Source organism: Canis aureus, chromosome 2, assembly GCF_053574225.1.
Source record: "Canis aureus isolate CA01 chromosome 2, VMU_Caureus_v.1.0, whole genome shotgun sequence".
In the NCBI taxonomy this organism is placed as follows: domain Eukaryota; kingdom Metazoa; phylum Chordata; class Mammalia; order Carnivora; family Canidae; genus Canis; species Canis aureus.
In genome coordinates, this window is record NC_135612.1 from 8971447 (window position 1) to 8994412 (window position 22966).

General features: G+C 34.9%; 1 protein-coding gene across 5 annotated transcripts in view; it reads left to right on the top strand.

The window, feature by feature from the left end:
• The window catches only part of SLCO6A1 (solute carrier organic anion transporter family member 6A1), a 94164-nt gene that overhangs the window by 32089 nt on the left and 39109 nt on the right, over positions 1–22966 (top strand). For 3 of the 5 annotated variants that reach the window (XM_077863301.1, XM_077863295.1, XM_077863309.1), the window contains 2 exons: positions 3431–3575; positions 16760–16955. In XM_077863301.1, the coding sequence (XP_077719427.1) occupies positions 3431–3575; positions 16760–16955 (341 nt within the window). The remainder of the gene's footprint in view (positions 1–3430; positions 3576–16759; positions 16956–22966) is intronic. The other 2 variants (XM_077863317.1, XM_077863323.1) reach the window with 2 other exon arrangements.

A 22966-nucleotide genomic window follows, 5' to 3' on the forward strand; every position in this document is an offset into this window, starting at 1 on the left:
TCACCTGGGAATTTGTTAAAAATTCAAATTCTCGGGCCCTACTCCAGACCTGCTAAATCAGAAACTCTGAAAGTAAGACCGGGCAGTCTGTGTTTTACACCGTTCAAATGATTCAAAGCACACTAGAGTTTGCAACCAACAAATCTGATAATCTAGCGTGACCCTCTTATTTTATAAATTATGAAAATGATGTGTATGCTTTCCTAGGTACCTTCTATATGCCAGAAACCAAATTATTGCATATATTGCATTTTCATGATCACCTGGAGATACAGATATTGTAATTTCTATCTTACAGATGATGAACCAGTAATTTAAAGAGGACGAGTAAAGAAATAAAATGAGTAATTTTTCCAAAGACACGTGTATCTTTGGATGTGCACACAGGCACACGCACACATACACATATAGGTGGCTTAATTGAGGTTAACAATATAAAAATATCTCATGTGACTGACTCTAACATAATTACCTTGTCTACTATTAATACTGCCTAAAAAATAGGATATGTAGAGATGTGATTTACTAGTTGTTGTTCCAAAAATCAGTTGCAGAAAGGAGGAAAAAGCTAGGTTTTCTGTTCCTCATTCTGCCTGTAGTATCTATTTTTTTTAATTTTTATTTATTTATGATAGTCACAGAGAGAGAGAGAGAGAGAGAGAGAGAGAGAGAGAGTCAGAGACACAGGCAGAGGGAGAAGCAGGCTCCATGCACCGGGAGCCCGATGTGGGATTCAATCCCGGGTCTCCAGGATCGCGCCCTGGGCCAAAGGCAGGCGCCAAACCGCTGCGCCACCCAGGGATCCCTGCTGTATCTAATACAGACTGCCATTTCATATAAAATCATGGTATAGACCAATGGGACAAAAGCTACAGAGCTCAGCAACAGGTTAATGCATATAAAATCTTGCTATATGATAGAGAAGGCTCTGCAAGGATAGCTGCTCAGTAAGTGTGAGAACAAATTTGATTCTCTCTATGGTGAAATGAAGTTGGGCCTCTCATACAAAGGTGATTTCTAGGTTAATGTAATGTGATTAGAAAAATGCTAGCACAAAATATCAGAAAGGGAGACAGAACGTAAAGACTGCTAACTCTGGGAAGCGAACTAGGGGTGGTAGAAGGGGAGGAGGGCGGGGGGTGGGAGTGAATGGGTGACGGGCACTGGGGGTTATTCTGTATGTTAGCAAATTGAACACCAATAAAAAATAAATAAAAAAAAATAAAATAAAATAAAAAAAGAAAAATGCTAGCACAGTTAATGCTAAACCAGGAAAGAAATATCTTGTGACATAAAGGTAGGAAAGGTTGAACAAGTTTGCAAATGTGAAAATATGAAGTAAAAATTAATGGGCTAGATTACAATCAAGATTTCTGTTCTGTGAAGGAAACTGCAGACTATGTTAAAAGAGGAGTAAGAGATCTCTTAGTCTAACAAGAGATTAGTATTTAGAATAAACAAGGAAGTCTTGAAAAATCTCTATAGGAATTTCAGGAAGCCTAATAAAAATACGAATAAGCAGTTCACACATAATAACTAACCTGAAATAGCTATGAGTGACGTGAAGAAGTGCTCAGTTGGATCTGAATTTAGAAAAGTGCCAAGCAAAGCATGTGCGGTATGATTGTACATCCATCAGCATGGCAAAATTTTAAAAGCCAGCTAATAATATCAAGGATTTGTGATTATGTGGGGGTTTACCACATATCTATTGCTATGTGACAAACCATCCCCAAACCTAGTAGCTTAAAATAATAGAACACAATTTTGCTCATTAATCTGCAGTTTTGTCAGGGCTTGCTCTGCTCAGCTCTACTTGTCAACTAAAGTGAAGTCTGGAGAATAAAATAACCTGAAGGCTTGTTTACTCAAATACTAGCTTTTGAAACTGTTTGCTGGAATACCCATGCATGGCCTGGACTTCCATATGGCCTGGACTTTCTTACAACATGCAGAAAGATTCTCAAAGCCAAAGTCCTGAGAGAGTGAGAATATACAGCAGGAGTCGTACTGTCGTTTTATGACCCAACGTCAGATGTCATGCAGCATCTCTTGCTTTGTTGCGACAGTCATAAAGGACTTTCCAAGGTCAATGCCTCCTGACGGGAGCATGGCAAAGTTCTGGAAGGGAATGTGGAATGGAAAATACTGCTTGTGATGAACTTTATAAAGTATAAGTTGCTCCATGAAGAATATGTAACTCTCCTACGTTATGGTCCGATTGTAAACTGATACATTTGGGGAAAAAAATCTAGAGAAATAGTGGAAGGAGGTATATAGTAGATCCTAATGGCCCAGCAATCCTTGTATGGATATATAGTTCCAAAGACAGTTGACCCTAGTCCGTAACGGTGCACATACAGGGATGTTTAAGATGGCCTTGTTTGTAACAATGGGAGTTGAAGTGAGTCTGAGCATTTAACCCTGTGGGAGTTAGACAACCCTCAGAAGATGAATTAGATCAATATAGAGAATTTGTTTAGAATTTTCAAAATGGTATTTAGGACTAGAAAAAAATTAATTTAACAGTATATACAAACATAAAGCACCACTGAAATTTTCAAAGATATATAGGTATATAGAAAATAGAGAAAGCCGTTAAAAAGTTAATATTTTCATGTCAATTACTGTCATGTTAATTACTATGTATAGTGTAATAGTATAATAGGTAATAGTACAGCATCACTATACATCCTTGCTAAGGCTTCTGAATTAGTTAAAAAAAATTGACTAAAATGCAAAATGTAAATGACTTCACTCTATATGGAATTCCCAGGAGTAAAATGTTGTAGAATCTTAATAGTAATACTAGTGATTTTCCTTGAATGTTGCTTATCTTTGTTTTTTTATTTAGGTAAAAAGATTTATTAAGAAAAAAATAGATTAACTAAAGTAAAAGGACATTCTAGACACCTGGTTAATGATATCTTTTTTTTTCCTTAAGTTTTCCGGAAAACTGCCAGACTTACAAATAAAAATTATAGGTGGTATGGAGGTCAAATTACAAATAAAAATGGTTTTGTATTTTAAAGATTTTATGTATTTATTCATGAGAGACACAGAGGGAGAGAGAGGCAGAGACAGAGGCAGAGGGAGAAGCAGGCTCCATGCAGGGAGCCCGACGTGGGACTTGATCCCAGGACTCCAGGATCATGCCCTGAGCCGAAGGCGGTGCTAAACTGATGAGCCATCTGGGCTGCCCCTAAAAATGGTTCTAATACATGTCTTTAACAGTATTTATATATTGGTGAATTGCAAATTTTGGTTTTGATTTATATATCTATATCTATCATCTATCTATATATGTGCATTTTCAGTTTAGATTGGGAGAGGTAAAAGTTTTGCTGATTGGTCATTACTATGTGAATGAAAAAAAAAATCTCTTCTTTGCCTAACAAAATAATTTGAGTATAACTTATTTCTATTTCAGGTTCTGTTGAAGAGTCCACTATTTATATGCCTAGCTCTGACCAAAGCTTCAGAATCTTTAGTTTATATTGGAGCTTCTGAATTTTTGCCTATATATATAGAAAATCAGTTTATATTAACACACTCTACAGCTACTAAAATTGCAGGTAGACCTTTTCTGCTCATTGTACTTATTTTGAAGTTTTTATGTAAAATTTTCTTGTATGCATCTATGAAATATTTCAAATAAGCATAAAGTAGGAGTGAGAGCATTTACTCAACTTTTATTTTATCGTTATTTTAAAGTGATTCCATATATTACTCAGTACTCATCACAATAAAATATACTCTTAATCCCCTTTATTTTACCGACTTCCCCACCTACCTCGCCTCTGACAACCACCAGCTTATTATTTGTATTTAGAGTTGGGGTATTTGTCCCTTTTTTTCTTTGTTTGTTTTGTTTCTCATATTCCACATATGAGTGAAATCATATGGTATTTATTTTTTCTGACTTATTTCACTCAGCATTATACCCTCTAAGACCATCCACGCTGTTGTGAATGGCAAGATTAAGTTCTTTTTTATGGCTGAGTAATATTACATTGTTTATATATTCCACATTGTCTTTATCCATTCACCTATCAATGGACCCTTCAGCTACTTCTATAATTTGGCTTTGTAAATAATGCTGCAACAAACGTAGGGAGGCATATTTCTCCTCCAAGTTAGTGTTGTTGTATTCTTTGGATAAATTCCTAGTAGTGGAATTACTTGACCATAAAGTAATTTTATTTTAAATTTTTTTCTACACTGTTTTCCACAGTTGTTGTACCAGTTTCTATTCCTACCAGTGGGTGCACAAGCGTTCCTCTCTCTCCACATCTTTGCCAACCCTGTTTCTTCTGTTTTTGATTTTAGCCATTCTGACAGGCATGGTGATACCTGATTGTGGTTTTGATTTGCATTTCCCTGGTAATGAGTGATGTTGAATATCTTTCCATGTGTCTAAAATGTGTTTCTTGTAGGCAGCATATAAATGCTATTTATTTATTTGAGAGAGAGAGAGAGAGAGGTGGGGAGAGGGACTGAGGCTGAGAGAGAAAGAGAGAGGGAGAAAGAGAGACAGGCAGAGAGAGAGAGAGAGAGAGAGAGAGAGAAAGAATATCTTTCAGGCTCCATGCCCTTCGTGGAAACTGACATGGGGCTTGACAACATGACTCTGAGATCATGACCTGAGCCCAAATAAAGAGTTGGATGCTTAACCAAATGAACCATCCAAGTGACCCCCTTACCCTTGCTTTTTTTTTTTTAATTTTTATTTATTTATTTATTTTTTTAGAGAAAGACATACATGTTATTTTTAATTCATTCAGTCACCCTATGTCTTTTGACGGGAACATTTATACTATTGACATTTAAAGGAATTATCGACAGGTACATATTTATTGCCATGAAGTTTATTGTTTTCTGTCTATTTTTGTAATTCTTCTGTTTCTTCTTCTCTTGTAATTAATGACTTTCTTTAGTGTAAAAAATGACTTTTTTTTAATCTTTGGATTGCTTTCACTTTATCTTTTATATGTCATTATAGGTTTTTGGTTTGTGGTTACCATGAAGTTTATATATAATATCCTAAGTATGTGACAATCCATATTTGATTGATGGTTGCTTTAGTTTGAACGCATTTTAAAAGCTTTCTATTTTCATTCTCTACCCTCCAAGTTTTATATAGTGCTTTTGCATTTTTAAATTTTATGAAACCCTTAACTAATTTTTAGATGTAGTTGATTTTTACTACTTTTGTCCTTTAACCTTCATGCAAGCTTTATTAGTGATCTACTAGCTTTACTATATATTTGCTTTTACCAGTGGAAATTTTCCTTTTATAATTTCTTCTAGCTATGGCTTTTTATTTTCCACTTAAAGAAGTCTTTTTAACCTTTCTTATAAGGCTGGTTTAATGGTGATGAATTCTTAACTTCTGTCTGGGAAATTCTTTTTCTCGCATCAATTCTGAATGATAAGCTTTCTGGGTAGAGTATTCTTGGTTGTAGTTTTCTTCTTTCAGCACTTTGAATATTTAGGCTACTCCCTTAGGGCCTATAAATTTTCTACTGAAAAATCAGGAGATAACCTTACAGGGTTTCCCTTCTATGTAACTAGTTGCTTTATGTAACTATTTGGTTGGTGTTTCTTTAAGCACTTATGAATTATGAATATGAATATCCCTATGGCCTGAATATACCATTTTCACTTGACGAGTAAGTAAGACTGGTCAAATAGTTGTGAATCTGGTTTGGTGTATCCCAAAATGAGAATATCAGTCCACAGAGTCACAAAGCCTGCTTGCATCAGGGCTTCAGTTCTGACAAGAGGCTAGTAGTAAGCTAAGAGTTGTTTTTCCAACTTAGCTGTTTTAGGGAGTCAGTGAATCCCAGGGAATGCTTCTGAACTGAGGCTGGCTCCCTCTTCCAGAGGCTCTAGTACACTAAATCATCAGTTATAGAGACTTGGAGCTCAAATGGGTCATTAGGTTTGTGTACCTCAAAGCAAGAAGTATGCCATAGCCTGTTGCTTGGCTTTAAATGTAGGTCCGGATTACACCCATTGCAGGTTAGCTGAGAGAAAAGACCACTGAAATAGAGTATCCATATGAGTCATCTATTCTCTGTAATACTCAAGAGTCCAAAGTGATGCCCTGTGACCTTGTGGTTGAGGGGAAGAAGGACAATAATTTGTCCCTAATTGCCAGAGCGGTTGAGCATTTTGAATCTGTCTGCATTGGTCCCCCAAAACTTGATGAGCTGTCTTCTGGATTTTGTTGAGCTTTATCAGTCATATTTGCTGATGAAGATATGGTTACACCAAAGTAATTAATGAATTAATTTGAGGCTGAGACTTCTGACCTTCCATCCAACCAGATATTTATCTATCATTGAAAACTTTTGGCATTGGTGGGTGATGTACTCACAATAAATCCTGACCTACCTCTTTGTAGTAGGAAATGTTAGGGGAGTTTAGGGAATACTGCAGATTTATTATTCGTGGCCTTATAGCGTGAATGAGAATTGGTCTTTGTATTTGGTTGCTAATGGGATTCAAAAGAAGGTTTTGACAATGTCCAAGACAGCGTCTCAAAGTGCCATTCATGTGTGCCATAAATTTAGTTACTTCACAATATCTGGAACTTCAAGGGATATAAGAGTAACAACTAAATTGAATTGGTGGTTAATCTGTTAATCTCAATTCTCTGATAACCGTTTTCAGTGGCATAAGGTCTGTTGAATTGAGTTCTTGCCCAATTCTTACTCTCTTACTAGCCCTGCTTCCTTTAAGTCCATAAGTAAGCCTGGGATTTTTCTTTCCCATCCTAGGATTCTATGTTACTTTTGTTAGGCAAGAAGAGACAGGGGCACAGTTTTGGGTATTTCAATTTAATGTATTTCATCTTTACTTTTGAAGTTTAGGAGCATGTATAGTACAAGTTTTTAAGTGTAATTACTAATTATACCTTTTAGAATTGAACATACAATTGAAAGCCACATAATTAGTATATTGAAGCAACAGCAAAAGCACATTGAAATTGTCCAAATCCTCACATACAAGGTCACTTTGCCTCCTTTTCAGAGGCATTTTAAGAATCCAAAGTCTGTAGTGCCTCATCTATGATTTTACACAGGAAAATGTCTTTCTTAGAGTATCTTGCTGAGAGGGTGACAATGTTATAGCAAAACAACCCTGAGATGTTTTACTTTTGTCTTAGAATAGATCCAGGTTTGGCATAATAGACTGTAGGAGGAATCGAGCCCACAGGCAGTCCATCTATGACCGGTTTGTTACAATGGGCAGACCTGAGATTTTTATGGTTTCAGATCTCATATTTAAGCCCTTAATCCATTTTGAGTTTATTTTTGTATAGTATAAGGGAGTGGCCCAATTTCATATTTTTGCACATCCATGTCCAGTCTTCCCGACACCATTTGTTGAAGAGACTGTCATCTTTTTCCCATTGCATATTCTTTGCTACTTTGTTGAAGATTAATTAACCAAATAGTTTTGGGTTTATTTCTGGGTTTTCTATTCTCTTCTGGTCTATATATTGATTTTTGTGCCAGTGCCATACTGTTTACAGCTTTCTAATGTAACTTGAAGTCTGGAATTGTGATACCTCCAACATTGCTTTTATTTTTTAAGGTCACTTTGGCTATTTGGGATCTTTTATGGTTCCATGCAAATTTTAGGATTGTTCATTCTAGCTCTGTGAAAAATGCTGTTGGTATTTTGACAGGGATCGCTTTAGATATGTAGTTTGCTTTGGGTAATATGGACATTTTGACCATATTTGTTCTTCCAATCCATGATCATGGAATGTCTTTCCATTTCTTTGTGTCATCTTCAATTTCTTTCATCAATGTTTTATAGTTTTTAGACTACAGGTCTTTTACCTCTTTATTTAAAATTATTCCTAGTATTTTATTATTTTTGGTGCAGTTGGAATGGCAATTTATTTATTTATTTTATTTTATTAAGTTATTTTCTTAACTTCTCTTTATGCTGCTTTGTTATTTGTGTATTGAAATGCAACAGATTTCTGTAGATTGGTTTTATATATCACGACTACTGAATTTATCAGTTCCAATAATTTTTTGGTAGAGTCTTTAGGGTTTTCTATATATAGTATCATGTCATATGCACATAGGAAAAGTTTTACCTCTTCCTCACCAATTTGGATGCCTTTTATTTCTTTTTGTTGTCGATTACTATGACTGGGACTTCCAATACTATATTGAATAAAAGTGGTGAAAGTGGGTATCCATGTCTTATTCCTGACCTTGGGGGAAAAGCTCTCAGTTTTTCCCCATTGCAGGTGATGTTAGCCATGAGTTTTTCATTTAAGGCTGTTATTATGTTGAGATATGTTCACTCTAAATCTACATCGTTGAGGGCTTTTATCATGAATGGATGTTGTACTTTGTCAAATACTTTTTCCTCATTTATTGAAATGATCATATGGTTTTTTAATTTATTTTTTGATCATATGGTTTTTATCCTTTCTCATTGATGTGATTACCACCTTGATTGAATTGTGAGTATCAAATCATCTTTGCAGCCTGGCAGTAAATCCCACTGGATTGTGGTGAATAATTTTTTGATTTATTGTTGAATTCAGTTTGCCAATATTTTGTTTAGTATTTTTGCATCTATATTATCAGGGATGTTAGCCTTTTGTTCTCTTTTTTCATAGTTCTTTACCTGGTTTTAGTATCAGGGTAATTCTGGCTGCATAGAATGAATTTGGAAGTTTTCTTTCCTCTTCTATTTTTTTGGGAAAATTTTGAGAACAAGTATTCACTCTTTAAATGTTGGGTAGAATTCACCTGTGAAGTCATCCTGCCATGGACTTTTGTTTCTTGGGAGTATTTTGGTTACTGATTCAGATTCATTGCTGGTAATCAGTCTGTTCAAGTTTTCTTTTTCTTCTTGTTTCAGTTTTGTTAGAGTATGTTTCTAGGAATTGGTCCTTCCTGTATAAGTTGTATGATTTGTTGGCATAGAATTTTTCATAAGATTCTCTTACAATCCTTTGTATTTCTGTGGTGTTGGTTGTTATTTTTCCTCTTTTATTTGTGATTTTATTTGAGTCCTTTTTTTGTTGCATCTGACTAAAAGTTTGTCAATTTGGTTTATCTTTCCAAAAGACCAGCTTCTGGTTTCATTGATCTGTTCTCTTGTTTTTTTTTTTTTTCTAGTTTCTGTATCATTTATTTCTGTTCTTATCTTTATTATTTCCCTCCTTCTGCTGGTTTGAGGTTTTGTTTGCTGTTCTTTTCTAGCTTCTTTAGGTGTAAGGTTAGGGAGTTAATTTGAGATTTTTCTTGCTACTTGATGTAGGCCTTTATTACTATGAACTCTTCTCTTAAATTTGCTTTTGCTGCCTCCCAAAGATTTTAGACTATTGTGTTTTCATTTTTGTTTTTCTCTATGTAATTTTTGATTTGTTTTTTGATGTCTTACTTGACCCATTAATTGTTGAGTAGTGTGTTATTTAGCCTCCATGTATTATGGTCTTTCCACATTTTTTTCTTGTAGTTGATTTCTAGTTTCATAGCATTATGGTCAGAAAAGATACATGGTATGACTTAAGTCTTTTTGAATTTGTTGAGATTGTTTCGTGGCCTAATATGTGATTTCTTTTGGAGAATGTTCCATGTGTACTTGAAAAAAAATTATAATTTGGTGTTTTAGGAGGGAATATTCTGAACATATCTGTTAACTCTACCTGGCCCAGCAGGTTATTCAAATCCATTGTTTCCTTGTTGGTTTTCTGTTTGTAGGATCTGTCCAGGGCTGTAAGTGGGGTGTTAAAGTGTCCTACTATTACCATATTACTATCGCTTATTTCCCGTATGTTTTTTATTAACCTTTTAGGTATTTATTTGACTGCTTTCATGTGGGATGCATAAATATTTACAATTGTTAGGTCTTGTTGGACTTTACTTTTTATTATTATAGAGTGTCCTTCTTTGTCTCTTGTTACAGGTTAAAGTCTATTTTGTCCAAAAAAAGTATTGCTACCCCAGCTTTCTTTTCACACCCATTTGCATGATAAATATTTCTCTATCCCCTGACATTCAATCTGTGAGTATCTTTACATCTGATACCCATCTGATACCTGAGTCTTTGTAAGCAGAATATAGATGAGTCTTTTGATTGGAGTATTTAGTCCATTTACATTTAAAGTAATTATTGATAGATATAAATTTATCACCATTTTATTACTTGTTTTGTGGTTTTTCTTGTATTTCTCATCTGATCAGTTCTCTTTTTTGCTCTCTCCTCTCACAGTTCGTACTTGGGTTCTTTTCTCTTTATTTTTTTGCATATTAATGGGTTTTGATTGTGGTTACCATTAGGTTTGTATATAACGTCTTCTGCATATAGCAGTTTATATTAAGTTGATGGTCACATAAGTTTGAGCTTCTTCTTTACTCTTCATCCTCTCCTCCCCCCCATGTTTTTGGTAAGGTATCATAATTTACATCTCTATATTTTGTGTGTTCCTTGACTGATTTTTACAGATATGTTTATTTTCACTGCTTTTTACACTTCCTGTTTTTCTTACTCTTATTGTTTTTGTTTTTCTCTCACAAAATCTCCTTTACATTTCTTGTAGGGCTGGCTTAGTGATTATGAATTCTTTTAGCTTTGGTTTGTCTGGAAACTCTTTATCTCTCCTTTTTTTAAAAAAAGATTTTATTTATTTATTCATGAGAGAGACAGAGAGAGAGAGAGAGGTAGGGACACAGGCAGAGGGAAAAGCAGGCTCCATGCAGGAAACCTGATGGGGGACTTGGTCCCAGGACTCCAGGATCATGCCCTGGGCTGAAGGCAGGTGCTTAACTGCTGAGCCACCCAGCGATTCCCTTTATCTCTCCTTCTACTATGAATGTTAGCTTTGCTAGATGGAGTATTCTTGACTGTAGATTTTTTCCTTTCATGCCACTTTCTTCTGGCCTGCAAAGTTTATGCTGAAAAATCTGCTGATAGCCTTATGGTGCTTTCCTTGTGTGTAACTGTCTTCTTTTCTCCTACTGCTTCCCCTTGCCCCTTCTTACTGCTTTTAAAAATACTCTTTTTATCACTGTTTCTTGCATTTTTAATTACTGTGTGTCTTGATGTGGCCATCTTGAGTAGTTTTTTTTTTTTTTTTTTGGAATTTCTGTGCCTCCTGGATCTGGATAACTGACTCCTTTCCCAGATTAGGGAATATTCAACTATTCTTTATTCTTCTAGAATCACTATAATGTGAATGTTACTATGCCTGTTGGAGTAACTGAGTACCCTAAGTCTATTCTCGTTTTGCATGATTTCTTTTACCTCACCTGCTCAGCTTGATTACTTTCCATTATTCTGTTCTTCAAGTCTCTAATTTGTTCTGCCACTTCTTCTAGCCTGCTATTTATTCCATCTAGTGTATTTTTAATTTAATTTGTTGTGTTCTTCATCTCTAATTGGTTCTTTCTTTGTGTTTTCTATCACTTTTGAAGGGTGTCATTGATATTCTCCACTGTTTATTCAAATCCAGGGAGTATCTTTATGATCATTATTTTAAATTCTCTATCAGGCATATACTTGTATCTGTTTCACTTAGATATCTTGCTGTGGTTTTGTTTTTTCCTCTTCTTTCATTTGGGGCATATTTCTCTGTCTCCTCATTTTGTCTAACTCTCTGTGTCTGTTTCTCTATGTCTGCCCCCTAGTTTTGAAAGTAATGGCTTTATGAAGAAGAGGTCCTGTAGTGCTCTGCAGTGCACAGTCCTTTTATGTTGACCAGAACCTGGCACTTCAGGAGTGCTTCTTGTGTGTGTTGCATGTACTCAGCTATTGTGTCCTGGCTAATTTTCCCTTCAGTTTAGTCAAGTGCAGAGGCTCTCTTTGCCTGTTGTGTGCAGTGTACAGTCCCCAGTCGAGGTGGGGAACAGTTTTAACTAGGTACACCTCAGGCTTCCACAGGGCCTACTCCTCTTGCTAGAGCTGAGGCCCTTAAAACATATGAGTTAGAAGGTATGGTGTTGTCAAGATTTGTACCAGTCTTCTGGAGAAAGGGACCTGCAGCCCTGGGACTGAGGTAAATATGACTGGAAAGGGTGGATCCGCTGAAGTCTAGGGGTTCAAGGCATGGTGTAAGCAAGTTAGGTAATGAATGTGGGTACAACTCTGGGGGAACATAATTTTATAATAGACAGTAATCATGCTCACCTTTTGATCCAGAAGAAAACATTATCTTTGTTATACTTGACAGTAAATGTATCTTCTCTTAATTCTAGGAGGGACACGATAATCTGTTTTCCAAAACTATGAGCAAACTTGCCTTCTTCTCTTGAGGAGAACACTATCTCTATTATCCAAGGCTGTTTTTTCACTATACCCATATCCTTGAAAAGATAGAACAAAGATCGATCAGAGATTCTGCTTGCTAGATATAGATAAACATGAGATACATGGAGAATTGCTGCCTGATAAATATAATAGTAATTATATTACATAGGAATAAAGATTTTCAGATTAGTCTGACAATTCAGTATGTTACCTGCAAGAGATACTCCTTAAATATGAGGAAATGAAAAGGTAGAAAGTCCAGGATAGAAAAAGTTCTAGTATGTGAATGCTAACCAGAAGGAAAGATGGTATAACTATAGAAATTTTAAATAACATATTCTCCAATGCAAGAGGCATTACTTGTTATGAAAAGATCATTTATAATGACAGGACAGTCAGCCAGTGAGGCAGATGAAACAGTTATACATGGGCATACCCTCAACAATGTAGATTTAAGATAAATAAAACAAATAGATCACTTAGATTTTGATGACATTGAGTCAATTAGGTATCCTTATGCAAAAGGTAAATCTTGACCTCTACCTCACTACAAACACAAGTATCAATTCTAGATGTATTGTAGATCTAAATGTATATGGTAAGACTATAAAGCTTTTTAGAATAAAATATAGGAAATTATTTAATGGCCTTAGAGAAGACAAAGAATTTTTATATAAAAAATTTTTATATAGGACAGAAACCACATAATAACCATAAAGGGAAAAATGGCATTAAATTAAAATTTAAGAATTGTGTTCATCAAATGTCAGCATAAGGAGTAAAAATGAAAGCAGACAATCTTTTCAATAGAAATATTCTACAAAGAACTTAAGTCTATAATATGTAAAAGTATCTATCAGTAGTGAGTCAAGTAATCCAATAAAGATGGACAAAAGTATTCTATAGAAGATGATATCCACTGGACATTATTCATATGAAAGTGGGTTCACTTTCATTGGTTTTTAAGGAAACACATATTAAAACCACAAGGCAATACCATTATTCATTCACCACAATGGCTAAAATGAAAAAGAGAAATACATGTTGGTATGGATTTGGAGTGGTGGCATTTTATCCACTACTGGTAAAAGTGTAAATGGCTTAATCATTTTATAAATCTGTTTGGCAATATCACAAAAATCTGAACATATACATATTCCCTCATTCAGGAATTCCACTCCTAGTTATATACCAAACATAAGTTTGTCTCTTAAGAACATACCTAGAAGAAATGCATATTTTTAAAAAAGTACATGTACGTGAATTTTTAAAGTTGCATCACAATTCACAATATCACAGTGAGTAAATTGTGGTGTATATATATTCTAGAATGCTATTTAGCAATGAGAAGGTATCATCTATTGTCATATATAAAAATGTGGGTGAATTTTTCAACGATCATACCAAATAAAAGAAGCTTTAATGTACTTAGACTTTACGATCCATATTTTATAAAATCCTCTAAGTGCATGAAAGAACCTCTAATCTTCTGGCAATGTTGGATTTTCTATATGGGTTGTGGTTTCATAGGAACATTCTCTTTGAAAACTCATAAGTATGTACAATTGTGATTTGTGTACTTTTCTATATACCAGTGAAATCTTTACGTAAAAAGTTGATTGGAGGTTCTGTGCATTGGTTGATTTTTCAACTGTTTAGTTTCCTTTTGGGAGAGGCTTCAAAGAGCTGGCCATTTAGTTGTTGAAATCTCTGCATCCGGATTTTCTTATTGCCCAGTGCAATTGGCCTGACAGCCAATATTTTCTTAGCTGAGTTACGTTCTCAGTTTTCTGCTCACAAATGTGCTTGGTTTCCCCAAATCTGATAGTTGTTTGGTTCAAGTTGAATAAACCAAAGGTCTTTTCCTGGGTCAGTTATATGGCGTAGAGATGGAGATAGGACTTGGAGCTAACATTTTATATAGACTGCCATCCATTCCCCTTGTTTTACCTTTATCCCCCTTCTTTTTAGTGGTAGCTCATTGCCCTTAATTTCTGAGACTCTAGGGTAAAATGTGGTTTACTTCTTGATTTCCTTACCCACAGGCTTACTTCTCTGAAGTCTGCTGACTCAGTTCCAATTCCTACAATTTTCTTGATAAATACTGCCTCCACTCTATTTATTTGTACTTTTTTGCTTTCTAAAGAATTTGTTTGTAAATGTCTACCTTTTATCAAATACTCATATATTTGCTTTGTGGCCAGATACTTTTCTATGTTTAAATATTGACTCACTTAATTCTAATAACCTTATCATGGTTGTATAATTATTTACAGATTGTCCTTAGTAGCACCTCATCCACTTAGGTATAATTTTCATTATTTTTCTGTTCTAAGTATTTTTAAATTATAACTATCATTTTTTCATTTAAGCCATATTTATTGAGAAAAGCTTTTAGTTTCTAAATATATGGTTTTGTTTCTCTTTTTAGATAACTGTTCACATTGAGTATTAGTTTCCATAGCTTGCTTTCTTCTTTCTTTCTTTCTTTCTTTCTTTCTTTCTTTCTTTCTTTCTTTCTTTCTTTCTTAAGATTTTATTTATTTATTCATGAGAGATTCAGAGACAGAGACACAGGCAGAGGGAGAAGCAAACTCCTTGCAGGGAGCCCAATGTTGGGCTGGATCTCCCAACCCATGATCCAGGATCATGCCCTGAGCCGAAGACAGATGCTCAACCATTGAGTCATGGTCTCCCCTTTTATTAACATCTTACATTAGTATAGTAGTTTTGTTATAATTAATGAACCAATATAATACTAAGTAAAGTCAATATTTTTATTTCCTTAGCTTTTACAAAATGTCCTTTTTTCTATTCGAGGATCTCACTCAGGATACATTATCTTTAGTTGTCATGTCACTTAGAATTCTATTGGGCTTGACAGCTTCTAAGTCTTCCATTGTTTTTTATGACATTGGCTGGTTTGAGGAATGCTGGTCCGGTATTTTTTAGAATGTTCCTTTTTTGGGAATTGCCTGATTTTTCCCCACCCTGTGATTAGACAGTGGTTATGGGTTTTATTTATTTTTTAAAATTTCCAGGCGCCCTGGTTATGGATTTTTTTTTAAAAGATTTTATTTATTTATTCACGAGAGACAGAGAGAGAGAGAGAGAGAGAGAGAGGCAGAGGGAGAAGCAGGCTCCCTGCAGGGAGCCCGATGTGGGACTGGATCCTGGGTGTCCAGGATCAGGCCCTGGGCTGAAGGCAGGGCTAAACTGCTGAGCCACCAGGGCTGCCCCTGGTTATGGATTTTAGAAGGAAGATCACAGAAGTAAAATGACATTTTCACCAAATCTTTTCAAGGGTGCATATTATCACCATGGCTTATTACTTTGGAATTTGACCTTGTTCAACTGAGTCATGTTTACCATATTCTCCACTATATTCATTGTCTTTTAACTACTTGTTTTGGTTATTCTCTTTTGTTTCTCTCTCTCTCTCTCTCTCTCTCTTTTATTACATAGGGGATGAATAATGATGTTCTTATCCAATTTATAAGCTTTTCAAATGTCTCTGGTCTGGGACTTCCATTTTTATTTTAACAATTATATTTTTAAATGTCTAGATTTACTGTTTTTTGTTCATATGCTCTTATTTAATTCCTTTGACTTTTTATTTATTTTTCATTTTTATGGAAGTTATACTGTCATTTATCTTTTTGAGCATCCTAAAATTAGTATTTACAAGTCTCACATAGACTCTCAATGATATCAATTTAATCTGTTAATAGGACTCTTTTTTTTTGCCTTATATTTCTTTTGCTATTTTACTATGTAAATCTACCACTTTATGTTTAGAGCAAAGGAGATTACATTGATATATGCATTCACTGTGCTACCTTCATATGATTGAATATTTTCCAATTATATTTCTTCTTCCTCCACATCCTCCTCTTACTCCTCCTGCTTGCCTCTATCTAACCCTTTATGCTTGATTGAAAAGAAAACTATTTCTCATAATGACTATTCTGAAATCCCACTTTGTTGTGAGATTTCTAATATTGTACACCCATTCACAGAACCAGTGGGTGGCTTAGTTTAATTCTTTGTAATGAATCTGTTTCTGAACTCTTATCATGGGCCATGCCATGGAGACATGGGCATGTCTCTTGCTATAAACTATAAATCCAGGCAGCTATCCAATAATAGTTCTGAATAAGACAGTTCTTGTCTTCTGTTTTGCATGGATTAAGTTCTGGGTTTATCTTAGATGCCATTACCACAAAGGAGCAAAATTTCTCCATCATTCCATTAGGCCTCTAGCTTCAACCCTATTCCCAAATTAGTACCTCTTTTAAGGTTCAGGTTCATTGAGGTATTTATCATGCCTTTAAATTTTCATTGTCTTTTAATTTAAATCTATGTTGTTTAGAGCAGAGGGATTGCATCAACATATGAATTTTCTGTACTATCTTTAGCTGACTATTTTTTTTAACTGTTTTCTTCTCCTCCTCCTCCTTTCTTTTAGGATTTGTTTTACTTCTAGGAGGTGCACTTGGCCAACTTCTGGGAGGTATCATTGCTTCCATGTTACACATGTCTTGTAAAGCCCTTATGAGATTTGTAATGGTTACATCTGTTATATCACTTATATTCTTTGGGTTTGTAATTTTTGTACACTGTGGTCCAGTACCACTTGCTGGGATCAATGAAGATTATGACGGGTAAATATTATTTTGTATATTTGATTTTTACATTTAAACAAACAATGTATTTCTCAGTTAATAATTATTTATCTAGTAACCCAATATGTTTATACCATTCTTGGAATTATTCAACATGTAAAAGAAATATAAAGCATACTTTCACCTTTCATAATAACGGCAGAAATATCATGATGTTAGCTTGTGATATGGTTGCTTATGTATTCATAAAGTACTAATAAAAAAAAGCACTGAAATGGTTCAGAACCTAGAAATAATATTCTGTATTAAAGTGGCTAACAACTAGGAGACAATACTATCTATACAAAGCCTTACCTTGTGTTCCTGAATTGGTATGTCTGCCTTTTTATAGACATCAAAGAATAGAAATGAAGTACATCTGAAAGTATGGTATTAGTAATGTCTCCTTTAAGGTAACCATGCAAAAATTCAAAGAACTTGGCAGAGATTGATATTTAATACAGGGGAACAGAATTCAAATAGAAAACCTTAGGACTGAGCAAGTAAAATAAGTAAGGGGAATAAGATTTTCAGTTCTATCTTCAATGGAGTAGCTTGTGGCAGGTCTATAGGCCCACTGAGATCAACTATAAAAATACTGAGTCAAGTTTAAAGACCTGTCTAAAGGCATCAGAGGATTGTTTAGGCAAATAGGAATTCAAAGGCCAAAATTCTGGAATGAGGCAGACCCTTAAGAAGTATCTTTCTGCAGTTGGATACTTTTAAAGATATTTGCTAATTCTCAATACTAGCCAAGAAGCTGAGAATTTGGGCAAAGGTCTGGACAAAAATCACCTACTTAGATGACAAGAAATCAGCATACATTTGTGACTGATGTGTCAACCTAGAGTTGAAAACAGGGTCGAGCAGGATATCAGAAGAGAGAGAGAGACAAATGAGACAACGCTCTTGGGTTTTCACTCAATACATTTGTTGAGGCTGAATACATTTGTAAGAGGCTGAAATCAAGCAGAAATCTTAAAAAAAGTAGAGGAAAATTCTAGCACTATTGTGATACTCTGTAGATAAGAGTGAGTTTAGGATACAGTGAAGAGAGGAACCATGATGGACACTAGGTATTCTCAACTGATATCTCTTTAAGGCTAAGACGTAAGGCTAAGACGTAAGGCTAAGACGTTGGAGGGCATTCCAAACATACTGTAACCTAGCCAGGAGTTAATTTGGCCACTAATTAGATGAATTTGGTCATCCAGCACTTTACCCAGCAGCAGAAAGACCCAACACTCTAAAAAAAAGATAATACCAAAAATTGTGAGACAAAACAAATAATAGAACAGACCTTGGGGGATCCAGATATCATCATTATCAAGTAAGAATGTTAAAACAATTTTGATATGAGCAATAACACAAATGACTGTGAATTTCTCTTCAGAAAGCATGTGTTCAGAACAGAGTAAAACAATATCTTTACAATTCTGAAAGACAAAAATGAAACAAAACAAACTGATGACTCATAAGTTATTATCCAGTGAAAATATCCTTTAAGAATATAAATGAAGTAAAGATATTCTCAGGTGAAGGATAACTAATAATTTATTATTAGCACTAAAAGAAATTATTAAGTATTTTTTAAGTCTGAAGCAAAACAATCCTAGAGGAAAACTTGAAGGATAGAGGAAGAGTAAAAGAAGTAATAAATACACTAGTAAGTAGACTAATTTTTCATCTTAAGTTTAAAATATAAGTAACTATTGAAAGCAAAGAAATATAACATTGGTATAGTTTTTCAAAGATCTATATCTATATCTATATCTATATCTATATACAGGACCTCTGTGTTTATAAAACTTATACAATTTAAATAGAGTGGTAAAATATCAGCTCAAAGTAGAAAAGTAAGTATGTATATATACTTTAGGTACATATCTATCTATGTTTCCTGTGTTTATATGGTCTGCATACTAAGATTGTTTTTATATTATTAAGTATTGTGAAAAACAATAAAGAACAGTAGGACTTATAGTTACAATAAAGAACAGTAGGACTTATGGTTTCTACTCCAATATGTAAGAGCTTGTAAGTCATCACTCCTATCCTCACAATAAGAAAAGAGTTGAACAACAACAAAAAATTAAGAGCAGAGGCAGAGCAGGCAAAGTGCTGTCCCCCTAAATGGAGAGATAGGCAAATAGATAGAATTGTTTACTGGGAGCAGAAGCCATTGGAACTGAGTATTAAACAGTACTTGATTAATTACTGGAGGTGGAACATGGGATAACTTGAGAGTTGAAATCTCCTGGCGACCCAGTTGTAGGACTCCACACACTTTTATGTCGTTTACATCCAGGTGCTCTACTAGGTTTTCAGAGTGGAAGCAGGGGAAAAAATTGTCCTGTGTTTTGGGCAGGAGAGGGAAAATAACCATTTGAAATATGCCCAAGAGAAGTCTGCTGTCTGTAACAAAAGCCTATCCTGTAGGAAACTACTTTCCAGAATTTTCCCATCAAACTTTAAAAAGGAAGATAATCAGACAAGTCATTTCTTTTCTAACTTTCCTTTCTCACATAGGGAGGGATAAAAAAGGCTAAGAAACTTCTGAAGTTGACAGCTTAGAGATCAGGCCCACTGGGGTGGAAAAGACACAAAATCTAAGATTTAATCATATGATTTTAGAGTGCTTTCCCTCAACAATATTTTACCACCACATCAATAGGTATTTAGTTTTATAACAGTGAAGCACAACTGAGAGAGCTGCAAGGCACACTCTATTTAGTAAAAAGATTCTAGGGAAACCCAAAGATAACTGGGAAGACGGAATGAGGATACCATGGGAAACTGAGGCCTTTGTCGCCTATAGCTACAACAATCTTTAAACACAGCCTAACTCCTAGACAGATAAACATAAAAACCTCATACATAAAAGCCTATTTACCTCTTTTTTTAAAACCTGATATATACTGTCTGATTTTCAACCACACAGTACAGGGTATTCTAAGGGCAAGAAAATATGCGGACTGAAAAACACAGAAAGCATTAGAACCAAACTTAGATATAGCAGAGGTTTGGGAATGATCCGACTAGGAATATAAAAATAGCTATGATTAATACGCTAAGGGCTCCAATGGAAAAAAAGTAGACAACATGAAAGCAAAAATAGGTAAATGTAAGTAAGAGAAAAATTCTAAGAAAAAACAAACAAAAAAGTAAGTTTAAGGGAGCAAAAACTCTTTAAGAGAGATGAAGAATCCCTTTATGGGCCCATCAGTAGACTAGAGAGAACCGAGGAAAGCATCAGTGACTGTGAAGATAGATCAGCAGAAACTTCTCAAACTGAAAAATACAGAGAAAAAGAGGGAAAAAACAAAAAAACAAAATAAAACAAACAAACAAAAACCCGGCCTGGAATATAATATGCAAGAACTGTGCCGTAATTATAAAGGTATAACAAATATATGACATAAACACTAGAAGTAGAAGAAGAGAGAATAGAAGTGAGTAATAATGACAGAATTTTCTAAAATTTGCAAGCACCAAACTACAGATCCAGGAAGCTCTGAGAACACCAAGAAAGAGAAATACCCCCAAAATTACAACTAGGCATAGCATATTCAACCTATAGAATCAGAAAATAATGACAGAATCCTGAAAGAAGCCAGAAGAAAGAACCTCACTGGTAGAGGATTGAAGATTATTTATTGCAGACTTATCTTACAAACCATACAAACAAGAAGAGTGTGGAATGAAATATTTAAAGGACTGAAAAAAATCATTAACCTAGAATGCTGTATGCAATCAAACTGTCTTTCAAAACTGAAGTAGAAATAAAGATACTCTGAGATAAACAAAAATATATGGGGATTGTAAACCTGCTTTGCAAGAAATGTTTAAGAAAGTTCTTCAGAAAAAAGAAAAATTACATGAGTTAGAAATTTGAGTTATATAAAGAAAAAAGAACACCAGAGAATGAATAAATGAAGGTATAATTATTCATTTTTTATTTTTAGTTGGTGTAATAGAGAACTTGTGTTCAAAATAATAATGGTGATAAGATGTTAAATGTTTATAGTTGCTGTATAGTGAAATGGATAACAGAAACCTTATAAAAGATGAGAGAGAAATTGAAAATTCTCTCTTCTGAGGTACCTGCACTACCCATGATGTGGTATAGTGTTATTTGAAAGCAGACTTAACCTGCTTGTATTCTGGGAATTCTAGGGAAACTTAAAACATTAAAAAAGTATATTTTATTTATTTATTACTGAGAGGCACAGAGAGAAGCAGAGACACAGGCAGAGAGAGAAGCAGTTTCCATGCAAGGAGCCCGAAGTGGGACTCAATCCTTGAACTGGGATCATGCCCTGAGCCAAAGGAAGATGCTCAACCACTGAGCCACCCAGGTGTCCCCTAAAACATTTTTAAGAAATATAATTGCTGTGACACCTGGGTAGCTCAGTCGACTGAGTGTCTGACTCTTGACTTTGGCTTAGGTCATGATCTCGGAATCCTGGGATTGAGCCTCCTGTCGGGCTCTGTGTTTGGCAGACAGTCTGCTTGGAGGTTCTCTCTCTTCCTCTGCACAGCTCCTCTCCCCTGTGCATGCACATTCTCTCCCTCTCTGTCTCAAGTGAATAAATCTGTAAAAAATAATAAAAAGTATAATTGCTATGCTAACAGATGAGAGAAAATGGAATGTCATAAAATAAACCCAGAGGAAGCAAACAAAAAACAAAAAAACAAAAACAAAAAAAAAAAAAAGAGGAAAAGATGAAAGCAAGAAAGAACAACTCATTGGCATGTAATTGTTTATAGTCATGTTTTATGATTTGTATTTGTGTTGTGTCATTTGTGATGTCTCCTCTTCCATTCATAATTCATTTGTTTGACTCTTGTTTTTTCTTTTCTTGGCAAGTTTAGCTGAAAGTTTGTCTATTTCATTTATCTTAAAAAAAAAAAAAAAAAAAAAAAAAAAAACAGCTCTTGGGATTCCTGGGTGGCTCAGTGGTTGAGCATCTGCCTTTGGCTCAGGGTGTGATCCCGGGATCTGGGATCGAGTCCTGAATCTGACTCTCTGCAAGGAGCCTACTTCTCCCTCTGCCTGTGCCTCTCTCTCTCTCTCTCTCTCTCTCTGTCTCTCAGGAATTAATAAATCTTAAAAAAACAGAACAAAACAAAAACAGCTCTTGGTTTCATTGATCTTTTCTATTGTTTTATTAGTCTTTATTTCATTTATTTCTCTTCTGATCTTTGTTATTTCCTTCCTCCTATTAACTTTGGGCTTAGTTTGTTGTTTTCCTAGTTCCTTGAAGTGTAAAGTTAGGTTATTTAGTTGAGATCTTTCCTTTTTCATAATGTAGGCATCTATCACTGTGAACTTCTCTCAGAATTTCCTTTGCTGCATCCCATAGATTTTGGTATGTTCAATATCCACCTTATTTATCTCAAAGTATTTTTAAAATCTCTTTTATGATTTCTTCTTTGATTTATTGGTTGTTCAGTAGCATGTTTTTAAATCTCCACGTATTTGTGAATTTTCTAGTTTTCTTGTTGACATTGATTTCTAGTTCCATACTATTGTTGAAAAAGATGCTTGATATGATTCCAGTCTTCTTACATGTAATAAGACTTATTTTGTAGACTTCTATATGATCTATTCTGGAAAATGTTCCCTATGTACTTGAGAAGAATATGTATTCTCCTGTTATGGATGCAATGTTCTGTAAATGTTGGTAGGTCCTGCTCCCTCTGCACTGAGCCCTGTGGGAATAGCTGATTTAGAACCATTTCTTTGTTTGTTTCAGTACTATGCAACTCTGCAAGCCCTGTTGGTTATGAGTCAGACCATCAAGGGGCTCTTTCCCTGGGAGGATTGTGATGAGTTCCTGGATATGTATTAAATTAGAAGTCTGACCCTCAGGTAGTGATTTTTAAAGTATGCAAATAGCCTCTTTCAGGCAAAGATACAGATGGACATGTTTTGCCTTCTCTTTCTGTGTTGAGCCTTGGGAGGATAGCCATGGTGAATCTGCAGAGCCCATTAAATGTTTCTTCTT